Below are 16,349 nucleotides of genomic sequence, written 5' to 3'. Positions count from 1 at the left end.
TCCTACTGCGGAAGACCGAAACTGCAGACAGTTGCGAACCCTTTCATTTAAATGGGAAACGTACCTTCCCAGCAGCCTCCTGGTCTCTGGTTCTGGAACATTCCCTCTAATATGTCTGGGCCGCAGTAAACCGCGGGTAACTGAAACCATGGAAACCGGACCCGCATATAAGGTGGTCGCCCTCTACTATTATAACTAATGCAGCCTAAAGCTATAGAGGAAGTGATTGTGTAAAGTGTAGAGCTGCTCACTAGACTTTTAAGTAGCTTCTGGATTAGTGTTGCTGGAAGAGCACAGCAGTTCAGGCAGCATCCGAGGAGCAGTAAAATTGATGTTTCGGGCAAAAGCCCTTCGTCAGGAATACCGAATCTAAACTGTGAATTACTGACATATGAAACAACTGGGAGGAATTCAGCAGTATTGTATATGATTTCTAATGAAAGTTGAGGGGTAGGGTAAAGTGGCAAAGATTGAAGTCTTCAGTGTGCCAGAAGGACATACATCAAAACCATAGCTTTACAGACACAGCCCAGGCTGAGCTGGTTTACATTTCAGGTGAAGGATATACATGTAACTTAAACCAGAAACAAAGCTAATTTGGAGACAAGGAAACATATCAAAAATAATATGAAATACAAGAAATACAATATTTATCCAGAAAAAAGGAAATATTTAACAATTCCTTATGCAAGTAAAGATCTAGTAATCCATCAAGGAGCAGTGCACCAAACAGTTTGGAGTCAACAGAATATTAACATTAGGGTGCTTTGGAGAGGTCAACCAGTAAAATTTGAAAAATGGACAACTGGGACATGCACCATCATGCTTTGTGACACCATTCCCATGAGCACTTCTAATTGACTTGCGTTATGCTTCTATGTCAGGGCCGTCTTAATTGCCCACTGGCTTCTTTAGTAATGTTACAAAATGTTATTCAATCATACCTAGCATACCCATTGGGAGAATCACTTAGTTCACATGATATTAGGATTCAATACAAGTACTTCTGAATTTGAGAAGCAGAACTTGGTAGACCATGAAAACAGAAAATGCTGGACTGGGTCAATTCTGATGGAGAGTCAGGCCAATTGTTTGCTGAATCTGTCACTTACAGATGTTGATCATCCTGCTTTTCATTTCTTGAAAATGTCTCCACCATATTATGGTGAACCTTCTATGCTCGCTTTGAGCAGAATTTCGGCTGAGAGGTTACACCTATTCCGACAAGTCCTGATGAACCTACCCCAATAGTCACTGCATCAAAGGTCAGATCAGTTTTCCTTTGTGTGAATCCAAGGAAAGCAATGGGACCAGACGGAGTACCAGGCTCTACACTCAGAGCGTGTGCAGATCAGCTGGCAGAGTTCTTTTTGAACATCTTCAACCTCTCCCTGCAGCAGGCCACTGTTCCTGCCTGTTTCAAGAGGGCCAACATCATCACTGTGCCTAAGAAGGCTCATGCAGCATGTCTCAATGACTACTGCACAGTGGCCCTAATTTCGGTGGTCATGAAGTACTTTGAAAGGCTGGTCATGGCATTAATCAACTCCAGCCTCCCCACTACTCTTGTCCCACTCCAATTTGCCTATCGAACCAACAGATTCGCGTCAGATGCCATATCACTTGCCCTTCACTCCTCCCTAGAACATCTTGACAACAAGAACAGCTACATAAGAATCCTACTCATTGACAACAGTTCAGCTTTCAACACTATTATCCTCTCGAGGCTAATTACTAAACTTAGTGATCTCGGACTAAGCCCCAATCTCTGCAACTGGATCCTCAGTTTCCTGACCCACAGGCCACAATCATAGTCATAGAGTCAGAATCTTGAAAGCCCACATCCAAGGGAAAGTTTAACTACTGTTAGCTCTGTCTATACATCTTATTATTTTATAAACTTCAATAAGTTCAGTGAAGATTGGGGACAATATTTCATCCTCACGAACACTCAACGCTGGAGATCCCCAGGGGTGCATACTCAGCCCCCTACTGGACTCACTGTACACCCATGACTGCGTCGCCAAATACCAAATTAATGCCATTTACAAGTTCACCGATGATACCACCATAGCCGGTCAAATCTCAGACGGCGATGAAACAGACTACAGATGGGAGGTGGAAGACCTGGAAAAATGGTGCACTGAGAACAACCCAGCTCTCAATGATGGCAAAACCAAGGAACTCATTATTGACTTTCAGTGGGATGTTACTCATGCCCCCCTATACATTAACAGCATAGAGGTGGAATGAGTGGAGAGTGTCAAGCTCCTGGGAATGGTCATCCACAACAAGCTTTCTTGGACTCTTCATGTAGACACACTGGTTACAAAGGCCCAATAGCGTCTTTTCTTCCTCAGGCAGCTGAGGAAATTTGGCATGATGGCAAATACCCTTGCCAACATTTATAGGTGCGCCATTGAGAACATTCTGTCTGGATGTATCACTACCTAGTATGGCAACTGTACCATTCAAGATCGGAGACGGTTACAGAGAGTGGTGAACTCAGCCTGGACAATCACAAAGGCCAACCTCCCATCTACAGAATCCATCCATCAGACCCGCTGTCAAGGGAAGGCTGCCAGCATTTTCAAAGATCCATCCCACCCTGGCAATGTTTTTCTACAACCTCTCCCAACAGGGAGAAGGTACAGAAGCCTGAACACATGCACCAGCCAACCCGACTGTTGTTAGAATACTGAATGGACTCACAAACACTTAACATTTGCCTGTACCTGTGTTTTTGTTTTTGCTGCTGGTTTACCTATTATGTACTCAATTATGCTATTTAACTCTGTGATCTGCCTGTATTGCTTGCAAGACAAAGCTTTTCACTGTGCCTCGGTACACGTGACAATCAATTCAATTCAATTCAATGCATGCTGTCAGGCAGCATATTCCAGATCCTAACTGTTTGCTGCATAAATGGTTTTTCATCATGTCATCTTCAGTTCTTTTGCCAATCACTTAAATCAGTGTCCTCCCCATCTCTTATCCCAACAATTTCTCTCTTTCTGTCATTTAGACCCCTCATGATTTTGTACACCTAATCAAGTTACCTCTCTACCTTCTCTTCTCTAAGGTGGTTGGAATTGAATTTCCAATCTCCACTTGCTTATTTATATTAAGATGGAGAGCCAGAGTTTCAATTATGTCCTACTTTGATTATCAAATTGAGAAAAGGTAAATCCTAAAAGTTGAATGCTCTTTGTGGATTTTACATGCATACCTTTTCCCTCGGATCACTGGAATCACTATTCTGGTTAAATTTTTACATTTTGATTTAATTAAAGTGTATGCTCCCATTGCTGGGCTAAGACATGTTCATAGAATTATTGAATGGTTACAACACAAAAGGAGGACCTTTGGCTTGCAGTGTTCATGCTAGCTCTCCACCAGAGTAACTCCATGAAACCTTCTCTGCCCTTTCTTGGTAGCCTTGTAAATTAACTCTTCAAAAACTTATCCAATCCCATATTGGGAACCCCATTTGAAACTGCCTTTTCCAAACCACTTTCAATCAGTGTCCTCGCCTTCCCTTCCACCTAAAGGAACAATCTCTTTCCATCAATTAGACCCCTCATGATTTGGAATACCTCTATCAAATCACCTCTCTACCTTCCCTTCTGTAAGGAGTTTGGAATAACCATTAAATAATAGGCTAAAGAAACAAATTGTTTTATTTACTGGATCATGCCTAATACTTCCGTAGAGGTCAACTCCGAGACATTGCAGTCCTTATTTCGCAATGGGAAGATTATAGAAGCCTTTTGCTCACTTGTGCCTTGTTAAGTTTACCTGACAGAATCGACAAGGAACAGTGAGCTTATTTTTGCTTACTTCTTGCTGACCCAAAAAGTGTCATTCGACGACATTAAGTGAAATGCAAAATTATTTTGGTTCCAGCAGACAGCTAGCGGGAGGGGCAGAGATGTGCCCGTATCTGGTGTCCCAGTCACTTTAAATAGCCAACAGTGCAAACACTACCACTGCCAAACTGCAGGCAAGGGCCGTGAAGAAAATAAACTCGATCTCCACACAACTGCATGTGACACCATTTTTGCAACAGCTCAAAATTGTTTCGGGACTAAAGCTGTTCCTTTTCTAAATTCCCGTTACCTTTCTCCAAGTTCTTCTTCCTCCTCCGTTTCCAAAACCCCACCTTCACACGTTTCATCCTCCAGCGAGAAGGAGATTTCTGCTTCGATGTTGTCGCTTTCTGGAGGAACACAGGTTTTCAGCCCGTCCATGTTCGCTGCTGGGTCCTTTTCCACTGCCAGATTAATGGAGAGATTCTCGAAGCCCGGTCATTATGGAACCCAGGTTTCCTGACTCAGGACGCTCTTTAAATAGAAATGTCACTGCCAACAAATAGGGACTTCCCTTTGCCTCGAACCCGTCGTCCCCTGGGTCCTAAAGCCCACGAGAGCTAATTAAATCAAATCAGGTTTTTACTGGGGCACATCTTAGTTTATCCTCCCGGGGTTCTAACACTCTTACTTCACCCCAATGAAGTGTCCACCCCTTACTGTGTTCAAATCTCTGCTTCCTACATTGCAGAAGCTACAAACAAAGATTATTTTATTGCCTCTAAAGCGCCTTTGGATGTTTTGATTCCTGCGAATGTTCCTGAGTAAATGCACGCCTTCCTTTTTTCTTTCATAAAGTAATTCTTCCTACCTTCCCGACTTGTAACTTTATTTCGGACTTTGATCATTCTGTAAGGAACGATTTTGCTGTTACTTTTATTAATTTAAACCCGGGTTTCCTCGCACAGCTTGCACTGTTTAACTGTGATATTCTGGGTTAATTTGATTTCCTTGCCTTCACCAATCCTGCAGATCACGTCCCAAAGTCCCCTTTCAAAGGTGAAAAATCTTCAGGACTGGAGCCTTCAGATCTTTACTGCACGACTTTCTGTTCTTAAGTGTCTCACCTTTCTTTGGAACCTCTTGGTGATTTATTCATTGATAGGGTGTAGGCATTGCTGGATAGATGAGCATTTAAGACTATAAGAGATGGGAGCAGGAGTAGGCCATTCAGCCCATTGAGTTTACTCAGCCATTCAATGAAATCATTGCTGATCTGATAATCAACAAGGAGAAAGTGAGGACTGCAGATGTTGGAGATCAGAGTCAAAGAGTGTGGTGATGGAAAAGCCCAGCCGGTCAGGCAGCATCCGCGGAGCAGGACAGTGGATGTTTTGAGCATAAGCTTGTCATCAGGAACCTGATGAAGGGCTTATACCCGAGACATCAACTCTTCTGCTCCTCAGATGCTGCGCGATCAGCTGATCTGATACTCCTCAACTCTCCAATCCTTCCCCCCACAAGTCTTGATTCAGTTATTTATTTAAAATCTACCCCAGCCTCTGCAGTGAAGAGTTGCACAGATTTACCACTAGCTGAGAGAAGTTTCTCCTCAGCACTGTTTTAAATGTGCCACCCCTCATTCTGAGATTATTTCCTCTGGTTGAATACTGTCCCACAAGGGGAAACAACCTTCCTGCATCTGCCCTGTCAGGTCCACTAAGAATGTTGAACATTTCAATGCTGTCGATAATGAGATCTTAGAGTCATAGAGATGTACAGCATGGAAACAGACCCTTCAGTCCAACCCGTCCATGCCGACCAGATATCCCAACCCAATCTAGTCCCACCTGCCAGCACCCAGCCCATATCCCTCCAAACCCTTCCTATTCATATACCCATCCAAATGCCTCTTAAATGTTGCAATTGTACCAGCCTCCACCACTTCCTCTGGCAGCTCATTCCATACACGCACCACCCTCTGCGTGAAAAGGTTGCCCCTTAGGTCTCTTTTATATCTTTCCCCTCTCACTCTAAACCTATGCCCTCTAGTTCTGGACTCCCCGACCCCAGGGAAAAGACTTTGGCTATTTATCCTATCCATGCCCCTCATAATATTGTGAACCTCCATAAGGTCACCCCTCAGCCTGCGACGCTCCCGGGAAAACAGCCCCAGCCTGTTCAGCATCTCCCTATAGCTCAAATCCTCCAACCCTGGCAACATCCTTGGTAAATCTTTTTAGAACCCTTTCAAGTTTCACAACATCTTTCTGATAGGAAGGAGACCAGAATTGCACGCAATATTCCAACAATGGCCTAACCAATGTCCTGTACAGCCGCAACATGACCTCCCAACTCCTGTACTCAATACTCTGACCAATAAAGGAAAGCATACCAAACGCCTTCTTCACTATCTTATCTACCTGTGACTCCACATTCAAGGAGCTATGAGCTTGCACTCCAAGGTCTTTGTTCAGCAACACTCCCTAGGACCTTACCATTAAGTGTATAAGTCCTGCTAAGATTTGCTTTCCCAAAATGCAGCACCTCGCATTTGTCTAAATTAAACTCCATCTGCCACTCCTCAGCCCATTGGCCCATCTGGTCCAGATCCTGTTGTAATCTGAGGTAACCCTCTTTGCTGTCCACTACACCTCCAATTTTGGTGTCATCTGCAAACTTACTAACTGTACCTCTTGTGCCCGCATCCAAATCATTTATGTAAATGACAAAAAGTAGAGGATCCTTGTGGCACTTCACTGGTCACAGGCCTCCAGCCTGAAAAACAACCCTGCCCCTCCACTCTCTGTCTTCTACCTTTGAGCCAGTTCTGTATCCAAATGGCTAGTTCTCCCTGTATTCCATGAGATCTAACCTTGCTAATCAGTGTCCCATGGGGAACCTTGTCGAACGCCTTACTGAAGTCCATATAGATCACATATACTGCTCTGCCCTCATCAATCCTCTTTGTCACTTCTCCAAAAAACTCAATCAAGTTTGTGAGACATGATTTCCCAAGCACAAAGCCATGTTGACTATCCCTAATCAGTCCTTGCCTTTCCAAATACATGTACATCTTGTCCCTCCAACAACTTGCCCACCACCGAGGTGAGGCTCACCAGTCTATAGTTCCCTAGCTTGTCTTTACTGCCCTTCTTAAACAGTGGCACCACATTTGCCAACCTCCAATCTTCCGGCACCTCACCTGTGACTATCGATGATACAAATATCTCAGCAAGACGCCCGACAATCACTTTTCTGGCTTTCCACAGAGTTCTCGGGTGCACCTGATCAGGTCCTGGGGATTTATCCACCTTTACCCGTTTCAAGACATCCAGCACTTCCTCCTCTGTAATATGGACATTTTGCAAGATGTCACCATCTATTTCCCTACAGTCTATATCTTCCATATCCGTTTCCATAATAAATACTGATGCAAAATATTCATTTAGTATCTCCCCCATTTTCTGTGGTTCCACACAAAAGCTGTCTTGCTGATCTTTGAGGGGCCCTATTCTCTCCCTAGTTACCCTTTTGTCCTTAATATATTTGTAAAAACCCTTTGGATTCTCCTTAATTCTATTTACCAAAGCTATCTCATGTTCCCTTTTTGCCCTCCTGATTTCCCTCTTAAGTATACTCCTACTTCCTTTATACTCTTCTAAGGATTCACTCGATCTAACCTATCTATACCTGACATATGCTTCCTTCTTTTTCTTAACCAAACTCTCAATTTCTTTAGTCATCCAGCATTCCCTATATCTACCAGCCTTTCCTTTCACCCTGACAGGAATATACTTTCTCTGGATTCTTGTTATCTCATTTCTGAAGCCTTCCCATTTTCCAGCCATCCCTTTACCTGCGAACATCTGCCTCCAATCAGCTTTCGAAAGTTCTTGCCTAATACCGTCAAAATTGGCCTTTCTCCAATTTAGAACTTCAACTTTTAGATCAGGTCTATCCTTTTCCATCACTATTTTAAAACGAATAGAATTATGGTCGCTGGCCCTAAAGTGCTCCCCACTGACACCTCAGTCACCTGCCCTGCCTTATTTCCCAAGAGTAAGTCAAGTTTTGCACCTTCTCTAGTAGGTACATCCACATACTAAATCAGAAAATTGTCTTGTATGCACTTAAGAAATTCCTCTCCATCTAAACCTTTAACACTATGGCAGTCCCAGTTGATGTTTGGAAAGTTAAAATCCCTTACCATAACTACGCTATTATTCTTACAGATAGCTGAGATCTCCTTACAAGTTTGCTTCTCAATTTCCCTCTGACTATTAGGGGGTCTATAATACAATCCCAATAAGGTTACCATCCCTTTCTTATTTCTCAGTTCCACCCAAATAACTTCCCTGGATGTATTTCCAGGAATAACCTCCCTCAGCACAGCTGTAATGCTATCCCTTATCAAAAATGCCACCCTCCCTCCTCTCTTTCCTCCCTTTCTATCCTTCCTGTAGCATTTGCATCCTGGAACATTAAGTTGCCAGTCCTGCCCATCCCTGAGCCATGTTTCTGTAATTGCTGTGATATCCCAGTCCCATGTTCCTAACCATGCCCTGAGTTCACCTGCCTTCCCTGTTAGGCCCCTTGCATTGAAATAAATGCAGTTTAATTTATTAGCCCTACCTTGTCCCTGCCTGCCCTGACTGTTTGACTCACTTCTGTTCTCAACTGTACCAGTCTCAGATTGATGATCTCTTTCTCACTATCTCCCTGGGTCCCACCCCCCCCCATACTAGTTTAAATCCTCCCGAGCAGCTCTAGCAAATTTCCCTGCCAGTATATTGGTCCTCTTCACATTTAGGTGCAATCCGTCGTTTTTGTACAGGTCACTTCTTCCCCAAAAGAGATTCCAATGATCCAAAAATGGGAATCCTTCTCCCATACACAGTGGTTAGCACTGCTGCTTCATGGAGTTAAGGGCCGGGCTCGATCCCACACTTGGGTGACTGTCTGTATGGAGTTTGCACATTCTCCCTATGACTGCATTTGTTTTCTCTGAGTGCTCTGGCTTCCTCCCACAGTTCAAAGATGTGCCGGTTAGGTGGATTGGCTATGCTAAATGGGGGATTTAAGGTTATTGGCGTCATAGAATCTCTACGGTGTGGAAGCAGGCCATTCAGCCTATCGAGTCCACACCAACCCTCTGAAGAGCATCTCATCCAGACCCACCGCATTCCTGTAACCCTGCATTTCCCATGGGCAATCCACCTAACCTGGACTGTGGAGGAAACCAGAGCACCTGCAAGAATCGCACACAGACATGGGGAGAACGTGCAAACTCCACACAGTCACCTGAGAGTGGCATCAAACCCAGGTCCCTGGTGTTGTGTAGCAGCAGTGCTAACCAATGAGCCACTGTTCCACTATGGGGGGATAGGATGCTCTTCAGAAGGTTGGTGTAGATTCATTAGGCTGAGTAGCTTTTATCTGCACTGTAGAGATTCTATGATTCCACACAGTAGCTGTTCAGCCAGTTTTGAGAAGGTTGAGCTTTCTGGCTGAGGATTAGAAAGAATATAAAAATAGAAAAAAAATGACTAAAATGTTAATAATGAGGAAAGATTAATGAGAGAAAGTTAGGTAAAGATACATAAGCAGTAAAGAGTTTCTATAGATATCTAAAAGAGAGTTAACAAAGTGAAACACTGGTCTTACAGAAATAGAATCTGAATAAAGCAAATGGAAAATAGGGACCTGACTGATTTAACAGGTATTTTGTATTAAACTTCCCAGAGAAGCTTTGTGAATTCTCTGCCTAGCTGTTCCTAAAGCCGCATAGACAATTCTTTGAAAAATATGTCTTGAATTTTTGTCTTCTCAAGGTGATCTCAGGTCTGTTCTTGGACTTTCACTATATCATAATTTTCTAGGAAGTGTATCCAAGAGCTGCCACCAAATTTCATCATGTAGATTGATGCCAATACTAAGAATTAGAATTTCTGACACATTGATCCAATACAGGGCAATGCCAATGTCTATCTTCAGGCTTAGCCTTCAAAGTAACACTATTTGTTATATATCAATATTAAATAATGCTATACCTGATGATCTCAGCTATCTGACAAATTTGAATTAAAAATCACACAACACCAGGTTACAGTCCAACTGGTTTATTTGGAAGTACAAGTACACAATCCTTTATCTGAAACCCCAAAATTTGAAAAGCTCTGAAAGCCAAAGTTTTTTTTCTCCATAACAAAGTTGTTTAGCGTGCAAACAGTTAACCCAACTCCACACCCTCTCGACCCACGTCATTCAGATGTGATATGGTGACGTGGCACAGCACTGGCAAGTATCAATGCTATCTCAGCACTCATAGTACTCAGGTGCATCTGCTGTTAAGTAAGATTTTTTTATTTCACAGTGAAACTGTCATTTATTCTGAAATCTGAAAAATTCTGAATTCCAAAAACCTGCTGGCCCCAAGGGTTTCGGATAAAGGATTGTGTATCTGTGCTAGCTTTGGGAGCACTACTCCTTTGTCAGGTAGCTGGTGGGGCAGGATCATAAAACAATTTATAACACAGGATTATTGTGTCATGCAACTGATGTGATATGTTAAACAAACCTAGATTGCTGTTAGGTCTTTCATCTTTTAGAATGAGTTGCAGGTTTCGATTAATTAATATGTATATCCCAGAACTTCTTTGAAGTCACATTCCCAAGATAACAAGGTGTTATAAAATAAGTGACATCTCAGGTCAGACACGTGGGAATACCACCCACCATGTAGGTGGCAGATACTCATGTGACTTGACCAACATTGCAAGCAAGGAAATCCAGAGGCATGGTACATTGGCGAGACCAAGCAGAAGCTATGATAATGGATTAATGCACATCGTGGTACAATCGCCTGACAGGGGTGTTCCCTCCCATCGGGGAACACTTCAGTAGTCAGGGACATTTGGCCACAGATCTTTGGGTGACTGTCCTCCAAAGCTGACTTTGGGATATGCAACAAAGCAACATGGCCGAGCTGAGACTAATAGCCAAGTTCGATACCCATGAGGATGGCCTCAACTGGGACCTGTGGTTCATGTCACACTCCAGGTGACCCCACTACACTATACACTCTCACATACCCTTACTCATACACACCCATGTGCACACCCTGTCTCAGGCTTATACTCTGTCACACTCACACACACTCTCTCTCTTTCCCCCTCACATGCATGCACAAGACACAAGTCTATAGGGTGAATTTGCATTTGCAGAATTGTATTTGCAGATACATTCTCTTTTGTTCAAAACATACAATCGGCAGGCAGTCAATCCATGTGATGTGATATTTTATAAATTCCTACTTTGAATCAGTCTGACTGAAGTTTGGAATACAGACTCTAACCTCATACCAAAGGGGTAGCCATGGGTCCCAGCCAAGTCTGTCTCTTTGTCGGCTACACAGAACAGTCTATCTTTCGTAGTTACACTGGCACCACTCCCCACTTGTTCCTCTGCTACATTGATGACTGCATCGGCGTCACCTCATACTCTCGCGAGGAGGTTGAGCAGTTCATCAGCTTCACTAACTCATTCCACCCTAACTTTAAATTCACCTGGACCATCTCTGATACCTCCCTCCCCTAACCTGGACCTCTCCATCTCCATTAATGACGACTGACTTGACACTGACATTTTTTACAAACCTGACTCCCACAGCTACTTGGATTACACCTCTTCCCACCCTACCTCCTGCAAAAATGCCATCCCGTATTCCCAATTCCTTTGGGACCAGTTCCACCACAGAACACACTAGATGGCCTCCTTTTTTAGAGACTGCAATTTCTCTTCCCACATGGTTGAACATGCCCTCCAAAGCATCTCATCCATATCCCACACCTCCGCCCTCAAACCCCACCCCTCAAATCGTTACAAGGACAGAACCTCCCTGATCCTCACTTGCCACCCTACCAACCTTCGCATAAACCGCATCATCCGCTGACATTTCCACCACCTCCAAATGGACCCCACCACCAGGGATATATTTCCCTCCCCACCCTTTTCCACTTTTCGCAAAAAACGTTCCCTCCGTGACTATCTGGTCAGGTCCATACCCCCCTCAAACTCACCTTCGCGTTCTGGCACCCTCCCCTGCCACTGCAGGAATTGTAAAACCTGTGCTCACACCTCCTCCCTCACCTCCATCCAAGACCCCAAAGGTGCCTTCCACATTCAAAGTTTTACCTGCACATCCATCAATGTCATTTGTTGTATCCGTTGCTCCCGATGTGGTCTCCTCTACATTGAGCAGACTGGACCCCTCCTTGCAGAGCGCTTTAGGGAACATCTCCGGGACACCCGCACTAATCAACCCCACCGCCCTGTGGCCCAACATTTCAACTCCCCCTCCCCCTCTGCCAAGGACATGCAGGTCCTGGGCCTACTCCATCACTGCTCCCTCACCACCCGACGCCTGGAGGAAGAACGCCTCATCCTCCACCTCAGAACACTTTAACCCCAGGGCATCAATGTGGACTTCACCAGTTTCCTCATTTCCCCTTCTCCCACCCAGTTCCAGCTCAGCACTGCCCTCGTGACCTGTCCTACCTGCCAATCTCCCCTCCCACCCTCCTCTCTAAGCTATCACCTTCATCCCCACCCTCATTCACCTATTGTACTTTTTTCTACCTTCGCCCCAGCCCCCAACCCCCCCACCAACTTATCTCTCCACCCTGGAGGATCCCTGCCTCCATTCCTTTTGCCCGAAATGTTGATTTTCCTGCTCCTCGGATGCTGCCTGACCTGCTGTGCTTTTCCAGCACCACTCTAATCTAAACTCTAGTTTCCAGTATCTCCAATCCTCACTTCTGCCTGTCTAACCTCATACCTTTAATGCATTATCTGAGTTGAGATGTTACTTTTTAAAATAAAATCTTGTTATCTCAAAACCTGCAACCGTTCTAAAAGATGAAAGACTTAACAGCAATCTATATTTGTTCAATATATCGTATTGAACGACACTATACTCTTGCGCTAGAAATTCTGTCTTATGATTCTGCCCCACAAGCTACCTGATGAAGGAGCAGTGCTCCGAAAGCTAGTACTTCCAAATAAATCTGTTGGACTATAAGCTGGTATTGTACAATTTCTAAACTTTGTTCACCCCAGTACCTCAACATATTTAAATTAGGAAAGGTCTTCTTCATACATACATGTCCATGTTTTCATGTGAAACACACACAGTCTGGTGGTGTTCTTCTAGAGGGTGCAGTGCGTTCTAATGCTATGCACGTTGTTCTATTTATGACCGTGATGTGCAGATCTGTGCCATCATCGCAAGTTTGTCCCAGGGGCCCTGAAGCCCTTACACAAGTATCACTTCCCTGGTGATTGTAATTTTCTTCACCTCCTTCCTCCTTTCCACTTGCGGATTTAGTTTTTTTCTTGGGATATTATTCATATCTAGTATAGTGAAAGTTAATGCAAAATGCCTGTTAAATCGGTTATGTCCTTATTTTCCATTTGCATTATCCAGAAAGAGTCACTTTCTGTAAGACCAGTGCTCACTTTGTTAACCCTCTTCTCTTTAAGATTTCTAGAGAAACTCAATGCTTTAGCTCACTTTCTCTCATATTCTAATCTTTTCTGGTTATTAATCTTTTAGACATTCTTTGCTATTTTTATATTCTTTCCAATCTTCTGATTTGCACACAACTTTAAACAGCTATATGCTTTCTCTGTAAGTTTGATACTATCTTTAAATTTCTTAGTTAAACATGGATGGTGGATCCTTGGAATCATTTTTTTGTTAGAAATACAGCTATAGTGTATATTCTGAAATATCCACTTACTGCATCTCCATCAGGCATTTCCATGCTCTACCAGTTCACTTTAGTTAGCTCTGCTTTCAAGACCTCATAATTGCCTTCTTTTAAGGATAAAATACAAATCATGGACAGACTCTTCACCCCTTCAAACTGAATTAAAAATGTAAACACAATAATCACTGCCAGCTAAATGCATTTTCACTGAATTAATTAATTCTTATCACATTGCACAATACCAGGGATAGTAAAGTCTACAGTCTGCTCCTGAATGTGCAATTCTAAACAACTATCCTGAAAGCATTCTATGACTCATCTACCTTTGCTCATCTGATTTTTCCAATGTATACGTAGACTAAAATCCTCATATCTATCATTGTAATTTTTTTTTATAAACTCATTATTTCTACCTTTAACTCTATTCTACCACATCATTACTGTTAGGGGGTCTTTGCACCATTCCCATAAGTGACTTTTTTGTTTAATCATCTTTCATCTCTACCCAAACTGCGTTTCCTGAACTTCGGATATTCCATTCTGTTGTGCTAATACCATCATTAATTAACAGTCACTCCTCCACCTTTTCCTAATCTCCTGTCCTGCTTAAACATCTTGCAGCCACAATTAACAGCAGTGACTCCAGTCACTGCTCAAGTTCTGAAGCTCGGAGCTCAAACTTGTGGAGCCAGTGACATTTCCTGCACATATGTTTGTCTGAGTCACATGATATTTCCATGACTTCACACTGAATGCAGGTTGCACACTCCACTTGTTTGGTATCCCTTAACTCTGAAAACTGTTATCCTTGGAATAAATACAAACTTACGATAGAAACTTATTCGAGATAACGTAAAATCAAAAATAAAGTTATTATTGCATTTAACTTTGAATTGGTTTTTTAAAAAAAACCTTCTTTTTGTTCGTGCTGTTTCATGAATTCCAGTTTCTTCTGCGGTGGACAGCCATCTTGAATTCAACTGAATGGCTTACCAAGTCAATTTTATAGGGCCGAAAAATGTGTTGCTGGAAAAGCACAGCAGGTCAGGCAGCATCCAAGGAGCAGGAGAATCGACGTTTCGGGCATAAACCCGAAGAAGGGTTTATGTCCGAAACGTCGATTCTCCTGCTCCTTGGATGCTGCCTGACCTGCTGTGCTTTTCCAGCAACACATTTTTCAGCTCTGATCTCCAGCATCTGCAGTTCTCACTTTCTCCTAGTTAATTTTATAGGGCCGTTAAGAGCCAACCCTACTGTTGTGGGTCAGACTTGTGCCAGGTCCGTAAAGGGCAGTACTCCAAATGTGGCCTTACCAATGTTTTGTACAGCCGTAACATGACTTCACAACTCCGACACTCAATGCTCTGACCGATGAAGGCAAATGTGCCAAATGCCTTCTTCACCATCCTGTCTACCTGTGACACCAGTTTCAAAGAACTATGCACCCCTAGGTCTCGCTGTTTGACAACACAAGTCCTGCTCTTGTTTGTCTTACCAAAATGCAACACCTCGCACATATCTACATTAAACTCTATCTGCCATTCCTCAGCCCACTGGCCTAGTTGATCATGGCCCCATTGTAGTCTTAGATAACTTGCTTATGCAAACCTTGAACCTTCTTCACTGTCCACTATATCACTAATTTTGGTGTCCACTAACTTACTAAGCATGCCTCATATTCTCATCCAAATCATTTATATAAATGATGAACAGTGGACCCAGCACTGATCCTTGCAGCACACCACTGGTCACAGACCTCCAGTCACTTGACATTCAATTACAGCATTGTCAGTGAAACCTCTTATCATCAGGGGGCTATCATTGATCAGAAACTTAACTGGAACAGCCATACAAATAAGGTACCTTCAAGCAGGTCAAAGGTTGGGAATTCTGTGGTGAGATACTAACCTCACTCCAATCACCATCTACAAGTCTTGAAATGGAATATGCTCCATTTGCTTTGATGTTCAACTCCAATAACAGAAGTAGTTCACCACCACCCAGAATAAAGCAGCCCACTCGAGCAGCACCCCATCCACCACCCTGAAAATTCATTCTCACCATTAGCAAGACAGCAGCTTGCAAGATTCCTTCAACAAACTTTCAAATCAAGGACACTAGATGCAATGGGAAGACCACTACCTACATGCGCTATATCTTTATTCCTTCATGCTGCTGGATCAAGATCTTGAAACTCACATCTGTATAGGTATGTAGGTGCACATACAACAGGAATTCAGTGGCTCAAAGAAGCAACTCACCATCACCTTCAAGGACAGGCGAGAGGAGTAACAAATGGTCTTGTCTCTGATGCTCACATTCTATCAAACAAAATAAACTTGTGCTTTGATGAAATTTAGAATGTCTATATTATTGAAAATCATTTTGAGGATTTCAAACTAAAAATGAGAAATGTATTCAATTACTGCACTTATTTTTCTGATTCAATTTGGATGACATTTATTCTTGCTAAATTACTTGTTGAGAAGCCAAGCTGCAATTGTATGGCTACTGACAAAGTGAGAGGTTATGGAGGAAGGCATTTTCTTTCCAGTATACATACCAACAGTCAAAAGGTTTGCTGCTGACCCAGCTTGTAATATAAAAATCACTCTCAGTCAACTTTTGAATCAAAGGGAAGTGTGTGCTGACCAATACAAAGTGGTGTTTGCCTTCTATGTAGTCAAAGCTGCTAGGGTAGAACCACAATTATTACATTCCCTCTAGAAAAGATAAGCAAAGTAAAACCTGCAATTAAAAACAGTGG

The 16,349-nt window shown here is 43.0% G+C and overlaps 1 protein-coding gene across 2 annotated transcripts in view; it reads right to left on the bottom strand.

The window, feature by feature from the left end:
* The window catches only part of LOC122558341 (uncharacterized), a 116,116-nt gene extending 111,800 nt beyond the window's left edge, over window positions 1-4,316 (bottom strand). For both annotated transcript variants that reach the window (XM_043706803.2, XM_088000489.1), the window contains exon 1: window positions 4,120-4,316. In XM_043706803.2, coding sequence (XP_043562738.2) covers window positions 4,120-4,250 — 131 coding nt within the window. In that variant the 5' untranslated portion in view covers window positions 4,251-4,316. The remainder of the gene's footprint in view (window positions 1-4,119) is intronic.
* Between the last annotated feature and the right edge of the window lie 12,033 nt (window positions 4,317-16,349).

This window comes from Chiloscyllium plagiosum, unplaced genomic scaffold, assembly GCF_037043375.1.
Source record: "Chiloscyllium plagiosum isolate Xiang-an unplaced genomic scaffold, Cpla_swu_hap1 HiC_scaffold_2, whole genome shotgun sequence".
NCBI lineage: Eukaryota > Metazoa > Chordata > Chondrichthyes > Orectolobiformes > Hemiscylliidae > Chiloscyllium > Chiloscyllium plagiosum.
This window is presented reverse-complemented; position numbering and strand designations above follow the sequence as displayed.